The sequence below is a fragment of the Pelodiscus sinensis genome, chromosome 2 (genome assembly GCF_052426305.1).
Source record: "Pelodiscus sinensis isolate ZL-2025 chromosome 2, ASM5242630v1, whole genome shotgun sequence".
NCBI classification, from domain to species: Eukaryota; Metazoa; Chordata; order Testudines; family Trionychidae; genus Pelodiscus; species Pelodiscus sinensis.
In genome coordinates this window covers 82777742-82804318 of record NC_143053.1, presented here as the reverse complement: position 1 = coordinate 82804318, position 26577 = coordinate 82777742, and the positions used below count along the sequence as shown (strand labels likewise).

Below are 26577 nucleotides of genomic sequence, written 5' to 3'. Positions count from 1 at the left end.
TTTTAACTATCTCAACTATGCTTGGCCCAGGTTCACCACCACATAAGCACAGAACAAAAGCAATCCTATTTAGCCTGTGTTTATATTTCCACATGTTTCTGGGCAGACTAACAAAAATTGAAAGCCTAGAACTTTCAAGGAGCAAGAACTGGTTTCCAGGCTGGATAGACTAGAGCCATTAGACTGTAAGTATAGGAATAGCATGTTTGTGATCAGATTTAATTGTAACTGTTATTTTTAAATGAGAACTTTACTATTTTACTGATGACTTTTTTTTCCACTCTGCATATTAGTCTTTATCTGCAAAAACTCCGAGGAATCCTGTGGCACCTGAAAGACTAAGGAAGTAAGACTAAAGTATGTGTAAGATTAAGTGGTTTTTACTCTCAAAAGCTTATGCCCAAATAAGTCTTTAAGGTGCCCCAAGACTCCTTGTTGAATAGGTAATAGGGTGTTTACAGTAGAATCTCAGGATATGTCTGCACTATGAAATTAGGTCAGCTCTATTGAGATCGACATTTAGCATCTGATTTTATAAGGTCAGAGGTGCATGTTCTCACTATACATGTTTGGTCTACAGTGTGCATCTCCATTACAGTGTCTACCAATGATCCACACAGCGATACACTGTGGGTAGCCATTCCACAGTTCCTGCTGACCATTTGAATTCTGGGTTAGGCTCCCAGTGCCTGATGGGACAAAAACATTGTCATGAATGGTTCTGGGTATGTCATCAGCCTCCCATGATACACTTACCTCCTTCCTTCCTTGACAGCAACGGCAAACAATCAATTCATGCCTTTTTTTCCTTTGGTTATCCATATATACGTCGTAGCATGGCAAGCATGGACCTGTTCAGCTGCACGCTGCTGCGGCAAGCATTGCAAACACCTTCTGTAGTATCATGCGGTTTGTCCAGAGCCCAGCCAGCAGCTGTCTGTGTGAGGAAAAATATTAGGAGGCCTCGCATACAGACATGCAGGAACCTATTGAATGGAGCAGTTGGCATATGCTAGCAGCAGTCGGGCATGCTGACACAGTGTAACACTGATTCTGGTCCTGGGAAACAAGCACAGACTGGTAGCACCACGTAGTTATGCAGCTGTGGGAAGCTATGGGACGAAGACCAGTGGCTTTAGAATGCTGGTAGAATGTGCCTTTGGCCATTTAAATGGCAAGAGTGGGGGAATAAGGCAGATCAGTTACCTGGGTGTCTGTTATGAGCAGCCAGACACCAGGGCAATAAGAACAGCACATCAAGGTGCACTGCGCTTCAGAGAGGCTTTGAAAATCAATTTCATGAATGATCAGACAATGATGTGATAGTGATGTATGTTGCTCATTACTAAGCAGCCCACTGTTGTACAGATGCTGCCCTGTAAAGCAGCGCTCTCAATCATAGTTGGCACAGTAAGTAAAGATCCTGTTGTTATGAAATAATTAAATTTTATTTATGCTGCACGGTGAACACGGGCACCATTAGAAATGGAATTATGAGTGTAACAAGGGTCTGATAACTCTGTGTGGGAGAAGCATGAGGACCTGTGCCTTTTTGACTGTGTGTGGCAGTCAAAGATATGGGAATGACAGCCTTCTGCACTAAGAGCCATCTCTCCCAGTTGTATGAAAGGCTTCCTGAACCTTCCCTTCTGCCGCTGCATTCTAGGACGTCTGGGAGAGGAGGATGTGGAATTTGGTGAGGAGGACATGTGGTTTATCAGTGGGTGCAAGGGGGTTCTCTGTTCTAGCTGCTCTTTCTGCACCTCTACCAAGTGCCTCATCAAGCCTGTTTGCCCCCCCATGAGCCTCAACATCTTGTTCTGTATGTTACACTCATATGCCATGGATGCATGCCTGTCCTGTTTGCTGCAGATGACCTCTAACAACATTTGCCTCCATGCATTCAGTTGTGCCCTGTCAGTGTGGGTGGATTGCATGAGCTCTTTAAACATGTCACGTATGTATTTTCACCTCCTAATCTGTGAAAGCCTAACTGTTGTCCACTCCTCCCCACCTTCCCCCAGCTCTAGCAAACAGGTCTCCAGCTGCAGGTTTGGAGTGGAGGGGCACAGATGTATACAGTCAGTGTAGGATCAACGCCCTCCTGCATAGCATGCTTGTAAACTGCTGTCCTCATTTCCTGCTTCAGCCTGGAGGGGGGGCTATAGGTTTTGGGTTGAGGGGCACAGATATGCACAGTCAGCATGGGATTACTGCCCTCTCTCATAGCATGCTGTTCTCCAAATCCAGCTGAACAAAAGTTTCAGACAAACTATGCAGTGAGGATTAGAGTTCATATGAATTATGAAATGGAATAAGTAACATTGAATAGCACTGGCAAACATATGCTGTAAGAGCCTGTAACAGCTCATGTATTTTAAAACAGAAGCTGATTATGACAAAGGATTTAAATTCATAATAAAAGAAGGATATGACAAATTGTTACAAGCTCTGAAGGAGTATTTGTTTCTTTTTGCCATGTAGTAGCACAGCTGATTTTTTTTCATATTTTTGCATTTTGTTCTCTACAGAAACGTAAAAGAAAGTATAGTGCTTTCAACCAAGGGGAACTAGATGCTTTAGAATACCATGCAAAGGTAAACCCGAACAATAGTAAGTAACAATCAGTGTACAATGTGTATCTATAGGTAATTTATCAAATGTAAACCCTCTGAAACCATTCCAAAGTATATGGTAACATTAATCTTGTAATTTCAGTTTGTTAAAGCAAAATTTGGTCTCACAAGTGTCCAAGTGAAGGACTCAATACTGGGTCAGATTAGGGGTTCAGAACGCGGGAAGGTATACAAATGCATTGCTCCAAATTGCTTATAGTTTAAGACCCTGAATCTGGAAAAGACTTATGCATATACTTCATGAGCTGAATTCAGTAAGATTACTTGTTAGTAAAGTTAAATGCATGCTTAGCACTTTGCAGGATTGGAGCCTAAATAAAAACAATTCATGAAGGAATGAGAAAGACGGACGAGTAATAAAATCTCTTCATTGCCTGTACTAGCTATGTGCACAACTTTGGGTATTTTTAATGACAGTATAAACAAACAGTTATTAACGAAATATAAGTAATCTCTACTAGCCTTCTTTTAAACAATTAGAAAGTTAAGCTCTAAATTTATATTAGTAAAAGCTAACCTCCTCAGATTGTTACTCCCCATAGGATGTGAAATTAGTTCAAACTGTTTTAATATTTATTCATTGTTGTTGTAGAAACAAGAACAATTGCATTTGCAATGTGGCAGTTTTTGTGCATTTGCAATGAGGCCCTTTTGCAATGTGGCAGTTTTTCGCTGATGGACATACGAGTCTCTATTCTCTGAGCTAAAAGCCAGCTAGCTCCTTTGGAACCAAGGTTATTTCCTAGAAATAAAGCAAATTGTAAAAACAATCCCGCGCGGTTGTTTGGTTGTTTGGTACCAGCCTTATCAAAGTGAGGCCCTTTTGCAAGGTTGTTCCTTGTGCATTTACTGGTATTCTTGAATGTGTGTATTCTAAGGCCATGAAGGCTATAATTCTATTCTAACCAGACAATATTATTTGGTTTATAATTGAAAATCATAGGGTCACAGTGATGATGGATGCAGAGAGTAATTTTAGGCTTAGAATAGTCAGTGAGAAACACGTAAATGAACCCTTGATTATAATAACTGGGATTCTGTGCAAGTTCAAGGATCTGCCACAACTACACGAATGACTTCTAGGATCAGGGCCTAAGAGGGTATCATTTAGATGTTCACTAAAACAAGTTACAATAATTTGACTCTAATTTTTATCACCCTTAATTTAATACATACAATATGTGTTTAAAGTGAGTTTAAATTTCTGAAAAGATACCATAGTAAAATCCCTGGATATTGACATCCTTAGTTTTCCTTGGTTTTAAATGTATTTGGGTTCTGGTAACAATCTGCAGATTCAGAATGTAGAAAACAGGTGGTAAAATTTCTGTTTACTTCTCCAGAGATATCAGCCAGATATTTCAACCAACCTTTCCTTCTGTTTTGTCTCTCTCATCACTGTACAGATTCGGGGCCTGATTTTGGAGGGCACCAGGTGTTTAATCAAAGAAGGACTCAAAAGTGGTTTTCTTCACCTTGTTTCTGAAAAGCAAAGCAGCATCAAGAATCTTGTTTCAGAACATGTTGGCTGTGCATTGGCTGAATTATGTGAAATGGCAAAAGATTTTCCTTCTATTAATGAAAATGACCATCGACCTGCACAAATTATAGATGAGGAAACATCCATTACAGAGCAGGATCTGCTTTCATGCGTTACAGAAAACAATACAGATTATGCAAAGATAATACATTTAATGGGGCAGAAGTACCTGGTGCCACCAAAAAGCAGGTTCCTTTTATCTGATATTTCCTGCTTGCAACCACTTCTGACTTGTAAGTATCTTTACTCATTAAAATTTCCTCTTTTTGTCAGTGGCCCATCAATCTGCTCACTGATAGAATATGTTGTTTAAGCCACCAAGTCACCCCTCAAATAATCATCTTGACCCTAGACTTCAGTGCAGTTTGAAGTATTGGTGGTAAACAGGTCTGCCAATGGGGAAGAGGGGGAGAAGAGGGCAGTTGTTTTGGGGGCCAGTGATTCAAAGGGATACAAAGTAGGGATGTTAAAAATTGTGTTTTTATGTAATTGTGTAACTGCTGAAATTTTTAGCAGGTACATGTTTACACACCGGGGGCTTCTAAGTACCGGCTCCCACCTGCCCCCCGCCTCTGATAGAGAGGCAGCAGCACCGGTGGGGAGGGAGGGAGGCAGGCAGGCAGCTCCATGGGAGCTGGTACACACAGGGAGCCAACTTCAAAGCTGGCCTCTGGTGTGAATTGTCTCCCACCTGCCCCACCCACCCTCTGTTCTGCTGCCTCTCTATCAGAAGCAGCTGCATGGATGGGGCAGGTGGCTCTACAAAAGCTGGTGTTCGTGGGGAGCCAGTTTTCTAGTTTATAATAGACTAATACTGCTTTAATTAGCTAAGCACTTTATTTCTGTGCTTTCCCCAGTAATCCATTGAATAAAATTGTGATGTTTACTCATTTGAAAATGTATAACTACAATATGACATGTTATTTAAGAAGAGAGAAACAATTATTATATTGGATTAGATTAGATTATAATATAAACCAAATTCTATTTGAAAAGTCCTGAATTTATTTAGATAAAGAATTTTAAGGGATTTTTCCTCTGATGACAAGTAAAGTGGCATGCGCATATGTGTGTGTGTGTGTGTGTGTGTGTGTGTGATGGTTGCAGTATCAGTAGAATAATAGCTGAAACATTAATACATAAATAGTAGTTTGTAATACACTTGTAACCAACATAACATAGCAGAGTCTGACATAAAAGCATAGCTGTGACTGGTCAGCAATTTAAAAATAATTAGTGTCTGACCTAGCGAACAATCATGAAAGTCTGACACACTGAAGATTTTCTTATATAAATTTTCTTTAATTTCCTCATAATTATAATAGCTGAAAGCATTTTACTTAAATATTTTTAAAAGCGAAATAGAATGTTGCCCCACTGCTGGATTTTGTAAATAGCTGCTTAAACTTTATGGAACAATTTTAGCTTTTGTTTTAAAACAAGTCTTTCAATTTTACTTACTTTCTAGATGAGAATAAATATGATGTAATTGTGATAGATCCACCATGGCAGAACAAGTCTGTTAAAAGAAGTAACCGGTAACTTTTAAAAAATTATATTTGTCCTTTAAAAAATATCATCCAAACCCCACATTTGATTTCATTAATGTGCTATTTCATCATAGCACTGTAAAGTTCTGATTGTGTGTTCATTTTTGGTATTTTACTTCCATACAGATACAGTGGAAATAATATGATAATACGGTCCAGCACATTAACAACTGCTAACTTAGGCCCTGATCTTGCAAACACTTTGACATGTTCCTGAGTTGAAGCACGTTATTATGTGAGTAATCTTGTGTATTTCACTGAAACTACTCAAATGCTTCAAATTCAGTGTGTGCCAAAGAGTTAACATGATTCGCACTTAAGTTACTTTTCATGATAGCCTACAGCCAATTGTATTACAAAGTCAATCCTGCAAATTTTAATGCATATGCTCCATTTTACTACCACAAGTAATACCATTGATATCAAAGTTAAGAATTTTCAGGACGAGGGCCCAAGGTAGAAACTTGAGGGGGTTTTTTTTGGGGGGGGGGGGGGGGGGGGAGTTGTGGATTTGATTTTCTGCTTGATCGATAGAAGTAGAAAATTAATAATACTATACTGAAATTCTCAGGCATAATGAGTCAGCTGCTAAGAACTCTAGTTTTCAAAGTCATTACATTAGAATTTAAGGGCCTGTTTCTCAAGTGAGCTACGGAATTTCATTGCAACAGGATGCTGTTTGTTACTATGGACTTACCACCATATAAAGTGGTGAAAATGGTAGAGAATTTGGATCTATAACTTTTTCTAAAGTGAACAGTGATATAATTTCACTCCTGTAGCTCTGGAAACTTGCAATTAAAAAAGAAAATCAGACTTCTGATTGAACATTATGTAGAATTCTTCAATGGCCCACTTAATGGGCCCTGGATAGGTTGAGAGAGCCACTCTTCCTGTTTGAGCTCATAAGTTTAAAATAGGCATTTTTACAGTTATAAAACAAATTTATATTTTACCTTGTAGCATGGAATATAGACTTCACGAGTAAGATTAATACATGCAGCGATATACAAGGATTTTTTTATAATTTAAATACTTAACACATCCTTTAAAGTCTAACATTATCTTAAACAGTAGTAATGGATAGGTGAGCTAGTCTGGTTTCCAGCTATGAATTTGTTACTAGATGCCTGCAGACGTTGCAAGAGTTGGCAACTGGTTTACCAATGTCGCACACAATGTACTATCTGTTTCTCACATTCTGTTTTTATCTTTAGGGCCCCAGTAAAAAAAAGCACATCCCCATCATACCTCTGCTTTCCCTTTTTGTCACAGTAGAAAACTCAAGTTATTTCTGATCTTGAATTAATATGGTTGGTATTTTGAAATAGCTGCATCACTCAGAGAATGGCACACCTTTCTGTTTAATCCTGTAGAAGAGAAGGCAGTCTCTTTTACACTGGGTATAAGTGCTACAGTTTTTGAGCTGGAAGCCAGCCAAGGACATCAGTGGAGATTCCTTCCAAGTTTTATACTTGCTGCAGATCAGTGGCCTATCTTGCTGTCTGAGATTTAGTATCCTAATGTTCATATGAGGATATTTGTCTGTATGGTTAAAATAATTGAGAGAAGAAATATGTATTGAGATTAGTGCTTAACTGAACAGAACTAGGGGGGTCACCATATTAAATTAGTAGCAGCAGGTTTAAAACAAATAAAATGAAGTATTTCTTTACACAATGCACACTTAACCTGTAGAACTCTTTGCTAAAGGATGTTGTGAAGGCCAAGACTATAATAGGGCTCAAGAAAGAGCTGGATAGATTCATGGAGGATAGGTCCCTCAATGGCTATTAGCCAAGATGGGCAGAAATGGTGTTCCTAGTCTCTGTTTGTCAGAAGCTGGGAATGGGTAACAGGGGATGGATCACATGATGGTTGCCTTTTCTTTTCCTTCTCTCTGGGGCACCTGGCCACTATCCACTATCAGAAGATAGGATGCTGGGCTAGTCTCACCCAGTGTGGTCATTCTTATGAAATAATTCTGCATTATTTATAAGAAGACTGATCCTGAGTTACTAGTGAGTTCCATGAAAATTACTGTGTTGCTAGTGTAGGCAGCATGGCATTTCAAAAGAATAAAGAATGATCTCCATAAATTAGAGACATTATCTGAAAATCTCACAGTATTTTTCACGCTGAAGTTAATTAACTTTACAGTATTCAGATTTCTTTATATCCGCTGTATCCCTAACATGAATAGTATTTTGAAATGGTAATTGACTTATGTATATTCTTTGAGAAGTGATTAGTTTTTTGACCTTTTAACCAGATAATCAAGCTGGTATTGCGCTTGTAGGTTACTCCATTTGCTTTTCATTCAGATGGAAGATTTCTTAATAGAGAGTGAATGATAAAATGACATTGACTTGAATGGAAGCAACAATATAAACAAACTCTTGTGTCATCAGATAGTGTACAAGTGAGAGTACTGGATTGAAAGAAATAATTTTTATCAAACTTTAAGACGAATTTAGCCATTTTCAAAAGTAAAATTATTAGCAAGCTGACATTTTTAGAATGGAACAAATATTAAGTAAAAAATGTTGGATAAGATATTGGATTCAAATTAATATATAAAAGTAAGCATCCAACATATTTGACCACTGGATGTCACTCTTTACTTGAATTTAAGTTTATTTAGCTGATTTTTTTTTTTTTTTTGTATTCAGGAAATGTTCCTTAAAGAAGAATATCAGAGGGCTTTAATCTAGCCTTTTTCACTGTTGTTTTTTATATTAGTTTTGTATTTGCTAATACGTTTTTTGAATATACTGAACTACAGATACAGTCACTTGTCTTCATGGCAAATCAAGCAAATTCCCATACCAGAACTAGCTGCTCCTAATTGTCTTGTGGTCACATGGGTGACCAACAGACAGAAGCACCTACGTTTTGTTAAGGATGAACTTTATCCTCATTGGTCTGTGAAGACTCTTGCTGAGTGGCACTGGGTGAAAGTAAGTTATGAATCTGTTTGCTTTTGATGGGAGGGGGCAGGGCATGCAACATGGTGTTTTTCTGCATATTTCTGTAATTTCTTCGTCCCTTAATGTGTGCGTTGTATCTTTTCATAGGGATGCAATAATTTTATATCTTAATTTTGTATGAAGAAGAACAAAGACTAACAATAACTAATAGAAAAAAATATACCTATTATATGCCAAGTCACTTGCAAAATTTATTTCTCATTTCTTTTTGTCAGATTACCAAATCTGGAGAATTTGTATTTCCATTAGAATCTTCCCACAAGAAACCCTATGAAGTTCTTGTGTTGGGGAAAGTTCAAAGAAGCGTAGATTTGCCATTAAGGTAGGACAGACTATTTTTAGTAAGTATTTTACTAGTGGTGGTTCTTTGAATGTGTCACTCTTATATAAGCTATATCATATAAGGGTTGTCACTGTGTGTGACTCTGAAGCCTAGATGTATATCCTGAAACGTATATTCTGTTAAGTCCGTGTGAAACAGCTATAATCATGGTTGAGAGCTTTTTTGTTGTTGTTCAGAATATACCAGATTTAATAATCAGTGGGATTTGGGATGTGTTACACTCAAGTTTTTAAGTTTTTTTTAGCCATTTTGACTTTACAAATTACACTTGGGTACTGTACCTGTACACTAAGGCATCTATCAATGTGATGCCAGCCACTTTTTGCTCTTCATTTAGTTTATGCTGCATCTAGAACTGGCACAGGTGCCCATGGGAGCACCATCCTAATGAAAGGGGAATTATCCAGTGGTACTGTGTGACCAAAGCAACTCCTGTCTCTCCCAACGGCCTGTATATGGAGCATGGCCCTCGGTAAGGGGAAATGGTTAGTTCATTCCCTTAGTGGCACTTTGCAGAAGCAGTCATAATTGCTTGGGACTGTTGGCTGCCAGTAGAAGTTAAGAGCAGTCCTTTGTCCTTTTTTGCTGGGGGACTTGTCCCAGTATCAGGAGGAAAAAAAAATAAGTGGGGTTTTCTATGCATTCCTCACCATAGCAGTGATCTGGACCAGACCATATATATTTCTGTATGCACATAATGTTAGGGATGTGGTATGGATTCCTTTGGTTAAGATAGGTGATACTCTACAGTTGAAAAGTGACAGAAGTATCAATTAGGCTTTTTCTCATTGTTGTTGTTCTATCCCATTATTGACTATGTTTTCTTCAAAGCCTCAGACAATTAATAAACTGCCCTTTATCTTTCAAGGAAACAAATATACTCTGCATTTAGATACTTAACTTCCCAAAGGCTTACGGTGAAGGCTGACCGTGACTGAGTATTCTGTATTTTATATCCCATTTAAAACAAAACTCCATGAAAACAGGTACCTGTATCACAGTATTGATTGAGAAATTTCACATTTATTTTCTTCTGATTTTATACAACAGGAAATCAGACATGGAAGTTCTTCCAATTCCAGAGCACAAATTAATTGTCAGCGTACCCTGCATTCTTCATTCACACAAACCTCCTCTTACTGGTATGTTCTTTGAACACCTCTCTACCATACAGTGTTTGTATAGACTTAGATTTTTCAAACTTGAATGTCTGAAGATAGGCACTAAATCCATTTATAGGTGCCTAATGAGCAGCCTGATTTTTCAGTGATGCCAAGCAATTGCAGTCAGTAAGAATTACCAGCATTCAACATCTCTGAAAATCCTGCCATTGTTAGTTCTTTACATCTGGGTGTTAGGTGTCAAAGCTTAAGGAACTCTGTTTGATATTCTTGGATAGAGGTCTTTAAATAAAAAAAAGTTGCATTTGTTTTATAGTTTATAATTATTTCAAAATTGCTCTATTCCTGCATTCTGTGTAAGAGTTCCAAATGACCTGAGTTCTTTCCTTTGTGTGATAAGTAGCATGTCCCTGACTGGGAATATGTAAAATATATTTTACAATCGCGTGCTTAATTAAAAACACCAGTCTCTTCTTTTTGGGACACCTAGTTTTGGAAGAGATTTATTTAATTTTTCATACATCTAATATGCATATAGAACACACAACCTTGGACATTTTTATATATTTTTAAATTAACAAATTTATTTAAAATAACAAACAAACTGTCAGTAATTGACCGCAAGTAGGCCATACTCATATTAATTACCAGCAGTCATAATATATTACTGGAATTGATATACCATCTCCAAACAATTAGACAAGAGGTGCCTTCCATCCAAATCCCTGCTCTTCCTAGGTCTGAAGAATCATTTGACCTGTTGCACAATGCCATGAAGGTCTTCAAACTGGGACCATGACAGATCAATGATGAATTTTCAGCTCAAGATTGGATGTTTTTCTGAAGGATATGCTCTAGGAATGTATATTATGATGCTCTATGGGCTGTGTAATACTGGAGGTCAGACCAAGTGTTGGAAGTATTATTTATGCAAGGTATTTCTACAACACTTTATGTAACTATAACATCCTTTATTAAAACAAAGGCCAGATACTTTTTGTAATTGCTCTAAATCTGCCTAAATAATAAGAAGTTTAATACATCCAAACAGTAACAAAACACTTTTATAAGCATTTGATCAAGATACTTACAAATGGGCTAATTGCCAGAAGTGTGTAGGCCCATATTGGTTGGCTTCAACTTGGTCAGGCAGATAGGAGCAGTGAATTCTTAGAGTTGACTCTTTTATATTCTTTAACAAACAAGTGATGTTATTGCCAATTATCAGACCTCAGTTAAGGTCGGATGGAACAGTTTCTTATATAGTAAATTACTTATTGCACCTAGTATCCAATTAACTGTGTTTTGTTTTCGATTACTTCAGCCTGTGCTTTAAGATAAGACTGATATTTTTGAAGGGCTACCTACAAATTTAACACAACTCCTTTTCTTCAGCATGATCTTCTTTTTTGGTCACATGATTTGGGACTATTGTTCATGCTAATATCCCAACTTAATTTAAAACCGTACTTCACCCAAATCTAATATGAGCTGCACTAGGTGATCACAGTACTCCTTCTGGCCTTGGGCTCTATGAACCTATAGATTGTATCATTGCAATACGCTATACTTGAAGATTCTTCATCTTCCATCTTCTGCAGGAAGTTCCAGTAACTACAGGGAACCTGTTGGATTTGTTCTCTGGCTATTGCACTAAATCTGTATTAGGTTTTGGGTAAAAATCTAGGTACTGACTGATCTATAAAGCTCTGGTTGGTTTGAGTCTTGGCTATTGGAGAGATGGTCTTGAGCCACCATCAGTGAGATCATTTTGAGTTAACTGTGTGAGAGCTGGGTGTGCAGAGCAGAAGTCCTTCAACTTTAATTTAGTTCAGCCTTCTCCTCATACCCACTTCTGATAAAATCCTCGTTTGATTACTCTTCTATGTAAGTACCTATACTGATCTCATCACTGTAGTATCTGAGCATCTTCCTATGGTCCATTAAATGATGTGACTAACACTGGTCATGTGTAGTTCATTTTTTAGATCATCCTCTCCCAAGGGGGAGAACTGTGTGTACAGTGTAGTGTTAGTTATGGTAGCTTTAAGATGATTTTTTAAAGTGATGCAATACATTTCTGTTGTAGAAGGCAGGCTGAAGAAGTTTGGAAAGACTTGGAGTGGAAGGTGGTGAGGTTTGAGATGATTCTTGGTTCCTGGGAATTTGTTCTACATTTTTGGATCGGCTCCCAAGAAGCTCTGTCTTCTGCATTGATGAGATTTACTCCTTGTAGTAGAAAATTACATCTCAGCTGAAGAGCAGAGCTGTCCATGGGTACATTACTAGTCTCAACTCCTTTTTCAAGCTTGACCAAGAGGGAGGTTTTGAAATGTTTAGTTTGGAGAGTGTTTTTTACGTTTTTCTTTTTCTTTACTAGTGTGTGTTTAATACACACGTGCCGAGAGACAAATAATTCGTCACAATTTAGTATTCTGAAATATAAGGAAGCTTGAATCCATGACTATATGTCAGCAATGTCCTGCAATAATCCCTGGAATTAAAGTCTTTTTGAATGATTATCAGGGTTGCCTGAGCGATCTAGTTATCAGTGAGCAGGACTTTATTAAAAGTCCCGGAGGAAAATGGAGAACTTATGGAGTTTCTGTCATCTATTCAGGACAGCCACACTTTCAGGTACCTCTGCACTTGTCTGTGGATCAAATAACTGGCTGATGGTACTCCTTAATGTCTTCCAGCATAACCCATGTTCTTCTGTCCTATAGAATGTAATGTGATTGGCTCCCAGACAGGCAGAAGAAAAATTATTACTTTTTCTGATAGGAGCTGTGATGTAGATGCTCAGCCATCAGGGACAGCCAGGAGAGGAGAGAGAAGGCGGCTTCATTCCTCCCCTCTCCTGTCTCCTCAACTCCTGCTCTGTGATGGGGCAGGAGGCATAGTGTACCTCTCCCTTCCTATCTAGGGAGAATAAAGTATTTTGGACCAAATTCAGAGGAGAAAGTCCATGTTGTTTTTGTCAAAGATGAAAGGTTAAAAAAATACTTCAAATATGTTCAGGGCTGGCATAAAGAAGATAGTGATCAATTGTTCTCCATGTCCACTGAAGGTAGGACAAGAAGTAATTAGCTTAACCCGAAATAGGGGAGATTTATGTCAGATATTAGGAAAACATTTCTAACTAGAAGGGTAGCTAAAGTTTGGAATAGGCTTCCCAGGGAGGTTGTAGATTCCCCATCATTGGAGGTTAAGAACAGGTTGGACAAACACCTGCCAGGGATGGTCTGGATTTACTTGTTACTGCCTCAGTACAGGGTTCTGGCCTTGATGACTTCAAAATCCTTTCCAGTCCTGACATTGTTATGATTCTGTGAGTATGATTTGAGGGAGGGGAATCACATAGCTAGTGGCATAGGAGAAATGGGTGAGAGAAAGTATGGCGGAAGAGGGAAATGAGGCAACAGAACTCCTGGTGATGAGAATGGGAGCACCTACTTGGAGGTATGGGAGATAGAGGTCAGACAGAGACAGTGCTGAGGGAGGAAAGGTGGGCAGAGACCCTGGCATGGGGTTAGGGGAAAATGGGCTGCACAAATCCCCTAGTATTTCAGCAGCTGAGTGGGCAATCTTGATGTGGGTAGATGCGGGAATTGGAGGAGCAAACGGAACCCTTGGTGTGGGATGAGACCAAGAGACCCTGCTACAGGGAGGGGAGGAATGGGGGGGTAGAGGAGGTATGCACACCTACTAGTGGGAAGGGAGATTGGGGGTTCTTGGGCTAGTGAGGGGAAATCAGGCCCTAGATAGGAAGGTATAAGGAACATATTTCAGCTGTCATGTGGCAGAAGGAGAAGCTGGGGACACACAGAGCCCTGGCCATGGGGAAGAGGCACGGAGGAAGGGTGAGGGAAGTTGTAGGGAGTTCCTGCAATATAGAGGGAGGAGAGGATGATGAACGTGGTGTGTGTATGCGGGGGAATAGAGGAATACAAGAATACAATGGCATGTGCAAAATGCTTAGCCTCCACAAGCAGTGTGTGGCAGGGAGGCAAAGGGGTCACTTGCCCCAGGGCCCGGTGATTCAAAGGGGCCTGGGCTCTCGGCTGCTACTGCGGCAGCACCTGGAGCCCCAGATCCTTTAAATCGCTGCTGGAACACCATACCTTGTGCTCCCTGTGGCTCTGAGGATTCGAGGGGTGGAGGGATAAGGTAGGAGGCTAGCGGTCTCAGCCCAGCCCTTCCACCTGAGGCCCCTCCTCTTCAGGGAGTGCAGAACTGGCTCTCCCACACCTTGTCCAGGGGCCCTTGGAGGCTGTTGGCCTCCTGCATGCAGCTCATAGAATGTAGACAGCAAAGCAAGTAGACTACTGCTTTGGGCACTATTGAAAACATTTGGATAGCCCTCAAAGAGAGCCCCAGCTACTGAGCTGTACAGTAGGCAAATGTGGGGTGAGAAAATACACTCAGGTCTATTTCAAAGAGAAGTTCATAATCCCTTGTCCAAGAAGAGATAGCAAAATGTAGACTTGAAAGATGCGACTACATATAATTTCAGGAGGAGACCAGGGTTCCAAAGAAACCTTAGGTTACAAATTTCCTTATCAAAAAGTTATTGTATCCCTTATCATTGAGGAAACAGATGCAGTTCCTACCACTGTCACACCCTCCAGAGGCTTCTCCCTAACCACCATTTTTTTTTATGTAAGGCCTCCTTTAGCCAACTATCTCGCATTGGTGTCAGACTCTGGAGAGACTGCCATCCAATTATGACAAAAGTGATTTAGGTCACTGGCATATTGGTGATATTGCATCTCAGAATGTCTGGTTTTGCTTGGTATAGGGGTTCTTAAACTGGGGATTGTGACTCCTAAGGGGTTTGTAAGGTTATTACATGGAGGTCATGAGCTCTCAGTTTCCATCCCTAAGCCCTGCTTCATCTCCAGCATTTTTTTGTCTCGGTCTCGGTCTCGGGGTCTCTCTCTCTCTCTCTCTCTGTCTGTCTGTGTGTCTGTCTGTCTGTCTGTCTGTCTGTCTGTCTGTCTGTCTGTGTGTGTGTGCGCGCGCACACTTTTCCTTCCAGGCCACAGAATGACATCATTACATTCTCAGAGAAAGGGGGGCTGGTACAGCCTGCTAGTAGTATTTAATATTAAAAACGTGTTTTTCATTTATAAGAAGGAAGGTCACCCTCGGAGGCTTGCTGTGTGAAAGGGGTCACCAGTACAAAAGTTTGAGAACCCCCTGCTTTAGTGCTTTATATTCACACTGCACAGGATGGTGACACTGCTAAGTATAGATTGGTCAGGATTCCTGTACTAGAATGGTTCCTTCCTACATCTGATAAAAACTATAGAAATGACATTGGTGAATTTCTGTATATGAATTGCAGGTGTGAAACTGGCTTAAAAACAAAATATTTGTACTTTGGGAATTAGCAAAAATATTTAAAGTCAGGAATGTGGTACATCAGTTAATAATGAAGTATGGTTAGAATCTACCTTTTTATTTATGTGCTTCTTGCTTGTCACTCCTATATCTGATACTGATGTCATCATAGGCGAGTGGCAGGCACCACAGTTTGGTTGATTTAATGTACCCTCTCTGTCTATGCACATCATACATCATTTTGAAAATTTGTCTACTTTAAGATGAGATATTATGCCTAGCAGTTATGTGGTGCTATTACCGTAGGAACAGGAATAAACAGTGGCACTATCAACACATTAAAATGACCACCATGAAATATTTGCACTTGTTTGTTATAATCGCCTTTTCAAGAGAAAATTTGATTTCTTTGTGACTTTTAAGCACGACAACAGTAATCTAAAGGGTAAAACAAAATCTAATAATAAATTTGTACTGGTATAATTTAAATGTGACTGCTGACGTTTGTAGTCAATATAATTACTATGACCAGCCTGATCTCTATTGAAAGTGTGTGGGTTATCAAGTCTTCCTTGCCTTGACATGTACAAAGTTCTATGAAGGAAAAGTTATTCTGACTATAGATATAGTTAACTGCAAAGCAATGCCTATCATTATAGGCACAAATAAAGTCTTGCAAAAGTTGAGATGCCATTGGTCCCTTGAAGAATACAGAAAGTAGATCATTTACATTACATCCACATATATTGCAGTGGTGACTGGTTTATCTGCATGCGAAGACACCAAATATCTGTTTTACAAGATTGCCTTTTGTTATGCTCTTTAAAACTGTCCTCACGTAGGGGAATTTGGCCAGGGACTTGTCTTTTCTGATTAATAGATTGAGGCGCAAACAATTCAGGTCTCCCTGAGTCTCCTTTTTTCCCCTTTGGTCTACAGCACTGCCTAATTGCAGAAAATTGCAGCTTGTCTTTCAAACTCTCCAAATTTGGCAAGTTCTCTGAAATGGTAAGCTCCCTTTGATTTGACAGTATTAAACAGAGATTTTTACGGCCTCCCCCACCCCATACCAAATAGGAATAAGACAGTTATATCTGTTAGTGCGTGTACAGCATGAAGTATGTTGCAGGCCTGTATGTGGGGGAATGCGAAGGATGCAAAAGCACGGTCTCCCAGGATGGCCCAGCTGAACAATGTGCCAGTTTCTGGACCCTACTTAGCCCAGCTGCACACTGGCGCTAGTCCCCCTCTGCCCCTGCAGCCCAGGTGAACTGCACACTGGCTTCCATCCCTCCCCCCTCGTAGCGCAGCTCAGCCGCACCGGCTCCCTGCTCACCCTCCCCTCCCCCCCCCCGCAGCCCAGACCTGAAGGGAGAGAGAAGGTCTATTGCAACCTAAGAAATCTATGAGGTTTGTTTTTTTTTCAAAATTAGAATCAAAATGTTTGAGTAAAGCAAAATTAATTTTTTTCAAGTTGTTCATTTTCTTCTAGTCATTTTGGGTATTTTTCACCTGGGCACAGAAGTGTGTATTTTAATTTGATCAAATTTCAATAAAGAAAACAAGTTCTTCTACACTCCAAATTTTTCCAGGGCCCACCCCTACTTAGAAGTTTTTTCACACTTGAAAAGCAATACTAACTTTACTGTAGCAAATTATTTCAAAATAGCTTTGTAATCATAGTGGTAGACATTTTAATGAAAGAAGCTGTAAGTTTCTCCTTAATATTTTGTACATCTTGATGATGATCTTCAGAATTCCTCTCATTATGAAGTGCTGCAGAATATTAATTTAAAAATACCGATGGGGATAAAACCAGCATTGAGCTATGGAGTTTCATGGTCTAATTCCTTAGCTGGAGTCAAGATCAAATGGCCAAAAAGTCATTATGATCTGATGGTTGTTCATTCATATGCACTCTTGTGGAATGAGATGGTGATCTCAATTCACTTCCCAGTGGACATGTTTATATCAAACATGCCAACTGTATATTTCCATCTTGCACACTTCAGTGGAAACATGACATGAACCTCCTCTCATTAATCTGAGGGCTGTATTTTAAGTGGTCTACCTTTCACAAGAAACAAGCATAGGAAAGTCCTCTTCCTGAATAGAGCCAATAGGTCAAAGAGTACATTGTACCCTATGTCAGGGAGTGCCAATTGGTCCCAGTTTGGAGGAAACAGATGAGGCCGGTTAGTAGTTTCCAGTTGGCTGCTTGCAAACAAAAGAAATGAGTAGCAAGGAGCTTAAGGAACTTCCACACTGAATATCCCACCCCAGAGCTCCAACAGCTCTAAACACAGTCCTGGAGACACAAGCCACATTATCCTAAATTGGCAACTAATGTCACAAAGATAAAATAATCATGCATATAATAGTGACAAGCCATAATTTCACTGCAACAAAGACTAGATTATTGACTAGAATATTGCTTTTCACTTACGATATTAGTATGTTATGACAAAACCATTTTACCAATCATTGTTTCCATTCAAATTTTTCATTAACCTCTGTTATGCACACTCAGTGCATGACTGTTTTGAACTCCCTTATATTTAAAAAAAAATTGCAGTCCACGTTTACAAAAAAAGCATACCCCCACACAGAAATTCCTGCATACGGGCCTGTGTTCTGAAAGTCAGGAGTTAGTGTGCCACGGATCATGTGCACAAGTATGAAGCAATGCTTGTTAGTTGTACTTTCAGCGGTGTCTCTTTCAGACCACGTTATCTGCATATTCCATTTTTGGAAAGTACTGAACAGCATGGTCCAAATCAGTTGTCAGATGACCTAATAGTTATAGTTCCTTTGACAGCCAAGAAACCCCAAGCCCACTCTGACACATAGAGTATGCAGAAGTATCTGTGTGTCCATTTCCTCCTGAGTCTGTTCACGTCTTGGGCTTCTTCAACATGTTTAGTGGTGATGGACTTTACTACATATTGAAAAAGCATACAGCAAGGAGGAGTGTTTGTGTTGGCATGTTCCTACACTCTCAGGTGCACTTTGAATCATTTGTTCACAGAGAAAATTTACAAGTAATTGCTTCTTAGATGCCATGTTTAAAAACTCTTTCTGAGGAAGGACAGTGTCCACCAGACCCAGTATCTTTTGCACCCAGCCTTAGATCCTATCTGGTGTTGTCTTTCTGCAGTTTTCTGTCAAAGACTTCAGGTACAGAGTTAGCTTTTAGAACCCACCTAAAGTACTCAGTAACCAGTTCATTGTATGTGTGGAATTTGTGTCCTGCCATTATTTATATGACAGTGGTGACATCTCTGCTATACACTGTAGTTTCTTTGCATGCTGTTTTTCACCATGTCAAGAAATGTTTTGATGCCAGATTTCTTGACTGGGCTGAAGAAGCTCCATGTCCCATGAAAATGAAATGTTCCTCTCAAATCTTTCCATTTATTCTTTGCCAGCACCTGCTATTTTCAATCAAGAAATTTGTACATATTCTTCATCTTTCTTCAGTGCAGAGGCAAGGACTTGTTTGTAGACTTTGTCTTCACTACTTCGTTAAGCTGCTTCTTTCTCTCATAGCTATTGCATATTCATAACATGAAGCTGTCTTTATGATCTCTAACACTAACAATGACCTGTGCATATGTGTCACTGAATTAAATATCTAGTTTCTAGTATATTTCAAAGATTAGTACTGCATGCATAGGTAATTAAATTAAAACTGTCTGTCAGACAGACTAGAGACTATACTGTATGTACAAAAGCTTACAAATGGAGAAGTATTATTTTAACAATTCAGGTGAATTTATATCTGCCCACTATGTAGTATAAACTATAGGTACACAATCTGCTGCTTGTAATGCACAGTATTTTTGGTGTGTGACTAATCTGTTCATCAAATTTCAGCTGAAAATATAGAAAACTGTTATCACTCATGATATACTTTGACCATTAAGAATATTATGTGAAATATTGCATGTAATTATTTGCAAAAATGTAGATAGTTGCCATTTTTGCCATGTATGAAACACCTTAATCATTCCTGGAAAAAATATTTGCCCATGCAAAACAAATAAAAATACTTCAATACATTGATGTTTGGCAGTTTTGACCAATAAATAATTATAGTGTTGAAATTAATATGAACAGCAAAAAACTGTAGTCAGTCATATGGTACATATGGTATGTGTTTCCAGAACTGCAAAAAATGTCTCACTCATTTGGGTGCCACTGTTTCACTGTGCCCTTCAAGCTTACTGTACCACTTGACAGCTCCATATCATACCTCATATAAAAGTACATAAAATAAGCCTTCACGTAATATATGATGTATGTGTGTAGGGAGGGTACATCAGATGCCAAAAATACGGTATTTTTGTAGAATTGCTACACACCTTCTATGCTTTATTCATTGTTATTACTGGAAGAAGAGATTTGCTACTGAGAACAGATCATCTAATCAGTGATTTACCCCCTTTTTCCTATTGTGTATTTGCAATAAGTAAAAGTTAGTCTTAGGTTAGGGTCACTGAACCAAAAATTAAAGAATAAAGTTGTTGCTTCTGTCTAAAGATGTTGCTGATGTTCTTAATAGTACTATTACAAAGGGTTATTTGGTTTTGTTTTGTTTTTGTTTATTTTTTTTAAGGCAGCATTCTAGATTTGCCAGTAGAGAGCAGCTGATCCACATTCCTCGATTATTTAGAATATCATGAACAGAAGCTGAAGTTTGGGGTTGGGGGAAGAAGAAAGCTTGATGACTCATGCACACACACGTACTTTGTGTTTTGTTTAAGTAGCAACAAAGCCAAAAATATTAGTATTTATTGCTACTGTCTGGCACTTGATTTCTTGTTACTATTATAAAGTTTTATGTCGGTACATATGTAGCCATTTAATGACTGATTATAATAGTTTATTTCTCTGGGGGAAGAAGAAGATGCAAATTAAAGCAAGCTATCAAAAGGAGACATTCGGGTTCCTGCAGTGCATTTAACTATGAAATCATGACTGTAGGGGTTTCTGGTGATACATGCTCTGTGTTTAGTGCTCACAGCTTTCGTATGTCATTGTAAATGTACTTAAACTGCTTTATGCAAATACTTTAAAATGAAATTTTATCACTTATGATTTTGAGTCAAATAACAGCAGGTTTCCTTCTAGTCTAATTCATTGTTGCTGCTAGGATACGCAAAGGGTGGCTGTCTTATATGAAGGACACTAAGCAATGTTGAATTTCAAACACTTTTTTTAAACTTTTCCATATAGGTTCCTAGACTGGCTCTTGAGATTTCAGTTTCCTTCTTCAGTTTGTAAAGCTGTTATTAATTATGCATGCATGTTAGTATTATTATGTAAAAGGTGTCCTTGAAGGAACAGCTATCTTTAAAAATCATGGACCTTATTCTTGAGTCTTCCCCTAGCCACTTTACACTGCTCTATCAGAGCAAATAAACTCAGAGAACACCTGCTTCCTGTAATAGCTCTATGCCCCTTGGGCGATGTTGTAGAGATGTGCCTGAGAGGGAATTAAAGAAGGCACGTGCAGGGAGACCTTATGTGCCGTGTGAAACTCTTCTGTGCAATAGTCATTGGGGCTATTGGCAGCCAGGCATATGTTGGAACTCAGTCAACTGGAAGCTTAAACAAAGGATAGTTGGCATAATGCCACCTTTGCCTAACCTCTAGCACTCTCTGCCCATCTTTTTCTGGTCCTAGGCAAAGCACAAATCAGTCAGCTCAGATAATCTGGCCAATTTGTTGTGAACACTTTTCCCAATATATTACTAAGCATGAGAGAATTTCAGTCATCTAATTTCCTTTCACTATTTGTGCTGTATGGTTACATTTTAGAGCCTAAATCAGTGAAGTTGTTTTCGCTTGCATTTATATAGATAATTACATATCTAGGTTTCTACTACTTCAATATTTGAGTTTCAAACAATACAGGGGAATGGTTGCTTGTTTCAAAACAGCTTCTTTCTTTGAACTCTTATTTAAAATAAGTGTTGTTCTAAAATATACATTGTGGGCCCAGTGTAAGTTGATAGTGGCTTTTTAAGTTAGAATAATATTTTTAGTGATGTTTGTATTTATAGTAAATAGAACTAAAATGTAAAAGTATTTTAATGTATGATTATTAGAGAAAATATTTTTTATCTTTTGGTATCAAAGGCCTTGATCCTTCAGTCCTTATTCACTTGAAAAACTTAAGAATTTTGTTTAACATCTGCAGATCAGGCCTTAAGTGTGTATAAACATATCCATGTGAAGATAGGAAGGCCATAAAACCCTAACAAAGATACTACTATAATTTATAGCTTAAGAAGAAAGTTAATGCTCAAGTAAATTGGTGGCATTAGATTTTATACCAAAACATTCAGCCATGTTATTGCCCTCTATATAATCTAATTGTCATTGGACTGAGGGTTAGCCCCTGATGTGATTATGTAAATACCCAATCCAAGCTATGAAAAATATTGGAAAATGAATTATTGTAAATATAATTTAATTGCATCTCACCACACAGTCGTCACATACTAGAGTGGGATCTTTATGGGCTGTAGGGGAAGAAGTACAACAATAGTAGAGAATCCTGGGAACCCCTGGTTAAATTCTGTTGCCAAAATTGTTGGAACCCTTGGAGTTTCACTTCTGGTTACAGCTAAGTAATCTCTATCAGAAGTAATTTGTCCTTTGTTCTATGTAAGATAGTAGGTATTTTAAAATGCTTTTCAGAAGATGGAAGCTTTAGTGCTCAGTAGTTAGTAATATTAGTTCCACTGGACTTCCCTGTTGCTGCTGCTTTTTCTCTGTGTGTGTAGGAACAAAATACAAGTACTCCAAAATATAAATTTAATTTTTGGTTAAATGGTATTGTCTCTTTTATGTTATGAAAAGTGGGTTTTGTTTTTAAAGCTCTGATGTTTCAATAAGCTCTTCATGGGCTGATCCCTACTGAAGTCAAAAGAGCAGAGTTCTGCTCAAGGCAATTTATTGAATGCTTGGGGCTTTAGAGATTCCCTTTGGAATGGCACATACCCAACTATGTTTCTTAAATGATCAGAGGAATTAATCTTTGGAAGATGTTTGTTAAAATACAGGCAGCATATCAGTACACATACAATCCTTAATTAAAGAGATGAGAAAATAATGATAGGTTTTACTTTTTTATGTTAAAATGATGGTTTTGCAAAATGACACAAGCACGTTTTTGAGAATTATCTTGCTATCTAATTAGGTAGAGACAGGGAAATACTTGTGACACCAAAAAGCACTGTTCAGTCTAACAGGCTCACTATCACATTTTGTTCTGCATTTGCCAGACACTTACGCAAATATTTGATTGGGTTAGGTTTTCTAACCTTATTTAAAGGGATAGATTTTCCAATATAAGATTATCAATAATAACAGTAATATGTAGCAAAAATCCCCCAGTGTAAATAAGTCACCTGCAGCATTTCTGTCATTTTTTAAGTTGGGGTGGGTGGGGCAGGTCTACTTGATTGGTGCTTGTACCAAAATGTAAGAAATATGGAAAATTTTAAGGGAAACTAGGGGGCTCGCTACACTAGCCAAACCTCCCCCCTCCGGTGGTAGGTATCTTGCCAGGGAGAGGGTGTAGGATCAGGCTGAGGGCAGGGTGTCTGAGCAGAGGAGAGGGGGAAGGAGTAGGCTGGGGTGCAGGGTCTTGGAGGAAGAGGTGAGTGAGGGATTTGGGAGTGCAGGGTCTTGGCAGGGTGGTCAGTGAAGGGGTTGGAAGTGTAGGGTCTCAGGTTGGGGTGTATGAGTGAGTGGGCTGGGGGTGCAGGACTGAGGGTGGGGGGAGGGGCAGGTTGCGTGCCTCCACCCACCCAGGATGGGGGAGGGCATGTTGCTTCCATCCCCCCTGCGAGGGGGGGAGAGCACATGGCACCCGACCCATGGCACCAGGGAGGGAGGGAGGAGGCAGGGCTGCTGAGGTCAGAGGAGGGGGTGGGATGCAGAGTGATGTGATGACGTCACTCTGTCATCCCACAGGAAAGTAAGTGTGTGTGTGTGTGTGTGTGTGTGTGTGTGTGTGTGTGTATATATATATATATATATATATATATATATATATGGAAAATCTTTTAAAATACATATTGGAAAAAGTTTGAAGTAGATTGCAGTTTTCAGAGAAGGGAAAATGTGTGGTTAGAAAAAGCATGTGGTAGGATTGCCACACAGTAGATCTTTGGGAGGATATTCATCTTCCAGCAGCAGGAGCATTTCATGATGTGTATTTGAACAGATGAGAAATCTGCAAGCAGTCAACTACTTGAAAGTATATTCTTTGAAGGGCAACTCTGACCCAAAAAGCAAATAGCGAATTCCAGGCATAAATGTTCCCACCATTTCTTTGATGTATGCTGATCAGATATAATTCTGCTTTCTGAAATGATAGTGAGAGGAGAGATCAGTTCAGGTAACAAAATGTCTGATATAATGAACTGTTTTCCATGCCTCATGTTTCATGAGGAACAGTGAAAATTCTGAATAAGTTCTGGAGGAGAGTGGGTAAAATTACTCTCGAGCAATTTTTTTTTCAATTCTATAAGTCAGTTACAGTCAGAAGTAAAAATTATATTGTTGGAGCATGTTTTTATTCTGTAGGTATTTATCGGGCTTTCCCACTCATATATACGATATCACTTTTTAAAACCTTTTACTTGGTAGGGTTTCTTTGTACTTTAAATCTTCTTCCTGAAACTTAACGATTAAAGGTCCCTTTGACTCAGCAGCAAATTATATTGATTTTGACAAGTTCTATATTCAAAACATGTAAGAAATATATTCAGTAATATTGTTCAGATAAAATCAATGAATCAAAATACTATATTTGTCTCCCTTGCCAAATATTCCTCCTAAATTAATGAAATAATTGGTATTTTAATGTAAAATATCTATTTATTTTGATTTGAACATTAAAAAAGATTGCTCAATTGTAGAAAAAATGTGATTTAATTTATAGCACTAAAGGAAACTCTTTTATACATCTTTCCTAGTGCTTCCAGGATAGAATGGCTCTAGTGTTATGAAGCAGCATAAGCCTCTGTATTCACTACTGATTGCTAGATTCTTGAAATGATGTTTCTCCTTCATCTTTTTACTGAATGTCATCATCATTAATTGCTCTGTCCTGTTTGTGTTATGAAGGGTGGTGGAGAGGGGAGGGACACAACTACAGTCCTAATAAATAATCAGAAGCAATTGCTCTTTAAGTAGGAAGACTTTTTTTGAATGTGCATCTATTAAAGAGAGAGTCAAGTCAGTACTCAGGAGATGTTATGGTGACAATATTGAAAAATTGAAAAGTCACCTGTGAAGGCACTGAAATCCTCATTCCCAGACTCCAAATGAAAGCCGATAAATCAGGGCTATTGACAGTATTGTTCAAAGTCTCAAGGGCACTTATTTCAAATGACTTTCTGACTATAAATAGTCAGACTGGTTGATGAAATCCTTGAAATTAATTTGCTGTCTTTTTTTTAATGAAACATTCCTTTTTTCATCTCCCAATAGCTCAGAGGAAATTGATTTTTTTTCACTCCTTTTTCATCATCATCTTTGTTTCTCTCTCTCTCTTTTTTTTTTTTTTTTTTTTTTTTGGCACAGAGATTCTGACAGAATATATCAAACCTGATGCAGAATGTTTGGAGTTGTTTGCTCGCTACCTGCTGCCTGGTTGGACCAGTTGGGGAAATGAGGTTCTGAAATTCCAACACATTGATTATTTCATTGCTCTGCAGAATGAAAACTAAGTAGAATTTTTAGCTTAACTTGAAAACTCCCCTTCCCCCTCCCACTTTGTTCTATAACATGATTTTATTATAAAGGTGTACTCAGAAGGCAATGTAAATGGAAAAATTGAAATCCTTATAGTGATTAGCCTTCTGATTAGGTTATGATGGTGTCTTCAGTTTCATAAGGTGTTTCTGTATTTTGATTCCCCTTGAGAAGTAGGACAGATCACTTGAAGTACATGCTTCTGAATTGAATTGATTTTTTTGCAGAAAAATAATTCTTTGGGTTGGAGACAAAGCAGAAAACAATGGAAACAGAAGACAATAAATATAAATACAGTATATCTTACCTCATATTCATATATGTCTTTCTATTCCCTGAGAGAAAAAGGGAACAATGCCTATATTAGTAGTTACATGGACTGTTAACTGATACACATTCTATGTACATATTCTAGATTTCTAAATAGTATGCTTTTTAAAAATAATTCTGTTTTAATGCTGTTAATTCTTTACATATATTGTACATTATCAAAGTATCACCGTCTTACATAGTCTTCATATTAAGGCATATGTGTATGGTAAAAGTGAAGCTGAATATAAATATTATATAGATATTGTTTCCTTATTCTTGAAAACATTTTAAAAACTAAACTGTGCTTCATGTTTCAGTTTATACCTAAGTTGCTTTTTTTAGCTCCTCTTTTGTGTAATGTTCTTGAAAAATATTTATGTAAAGTGTTAAATCTTCACATACCTTTTGCTCTCTTTCGGTTTTGCTATGAAAAAGGTAGTGGTTTAATGAAACAGTGTTGTTTGCATGCAATATTGGAGGCAAAGAACAAAAATAAACTACACCGCAAATTAAATAAACTTTGGATTGTTTTTATCTAAAGCCTGATGTTCACAAGTTATCTCTCTTGTAATTTTAAGACCATTTTTTAAAATTCAGTTTGTTTTGTCAGTATATTAGTCTCAGGTTTTAAATTTCTCTGTTATAGTGATATTGTGGTTCAGTTTCACTTTTTTTTTCATTATTTGGGTAGTCGTAATAGCAAACCTGAAATAATGATGGCTCTTATTCTGGTTAAATCATTGTTTCTTATTTTGGTTAGATCCCAAAAAAGTAAGCAAATATCTCAACAATGAAATGTAAGTTATTATAATCCTATCAATAGATAAAAACCTTCTGTTATTTATAGTATTAAATAATAGTTACTGGCATCTAGTTGTCCAAAGTGTGGGGGGGGGGGAGTAAAGTATATACACTATGAAATTTGCATTTAATATATCTGTGTATATATTCTATTTCTCCTG

At 38.2% G+C, this 26577-nt stretch overlaps 1 protein-coding gene across 4 annotated transcripts in view; it reads left to right on the top strand.

Annotated features, from left to right (window-relative positions):
• Positions 1 to 26162, top strand: part of METTL4 (methyltransferase 4, N6-adenosine) — a 31781-nt gene extending 5619 nt beyond the window's left edge. The window contains exons 3-10 of one of the 4 annotated variants that reach the window (XM_006139034.5): positions 2532 to 2597; positions 4043 to 4409; positions 5645 to 5714; positions 8512 to 8686; positions 8932 to 9038; positions 10110 to 10201; positions 16466 to 16534; positions 25133 to 25269. In XM_006139034.5, the coding sequence (XP_006139096.3) occupies positions 2532 to 2597; positions 4043 to 4409; positions 5645 to 5714; positions 8512 to 8686; positions 8932 to 9038; positions 10110 to 10201; positions 16466 to 16530 (942 nt within the window). In that variant the 3' untranslated portion in view covers positions 16531 to 16534; positions 25133 to 25269. Of the gene's footprint in view, positions 1 to 2531; positions 2598 to 4042; positions 4410 to 5644; positions 5715 to 8511; positions 8687 to 8931; positions 9039 to 10109; positions 10202 to 10918; positions 12247 to 12269; positions 15119 to 16465; positions 16535 to 25132 lie in introns of those variants that run through there. The other 3 variants (XM_006139033.5, XM_006139035.5, XM_014581529.4) reach the window with 3 other exon arrangements.
• Positions 26163 to 26577: the final 415 nt, after the last annotated feature.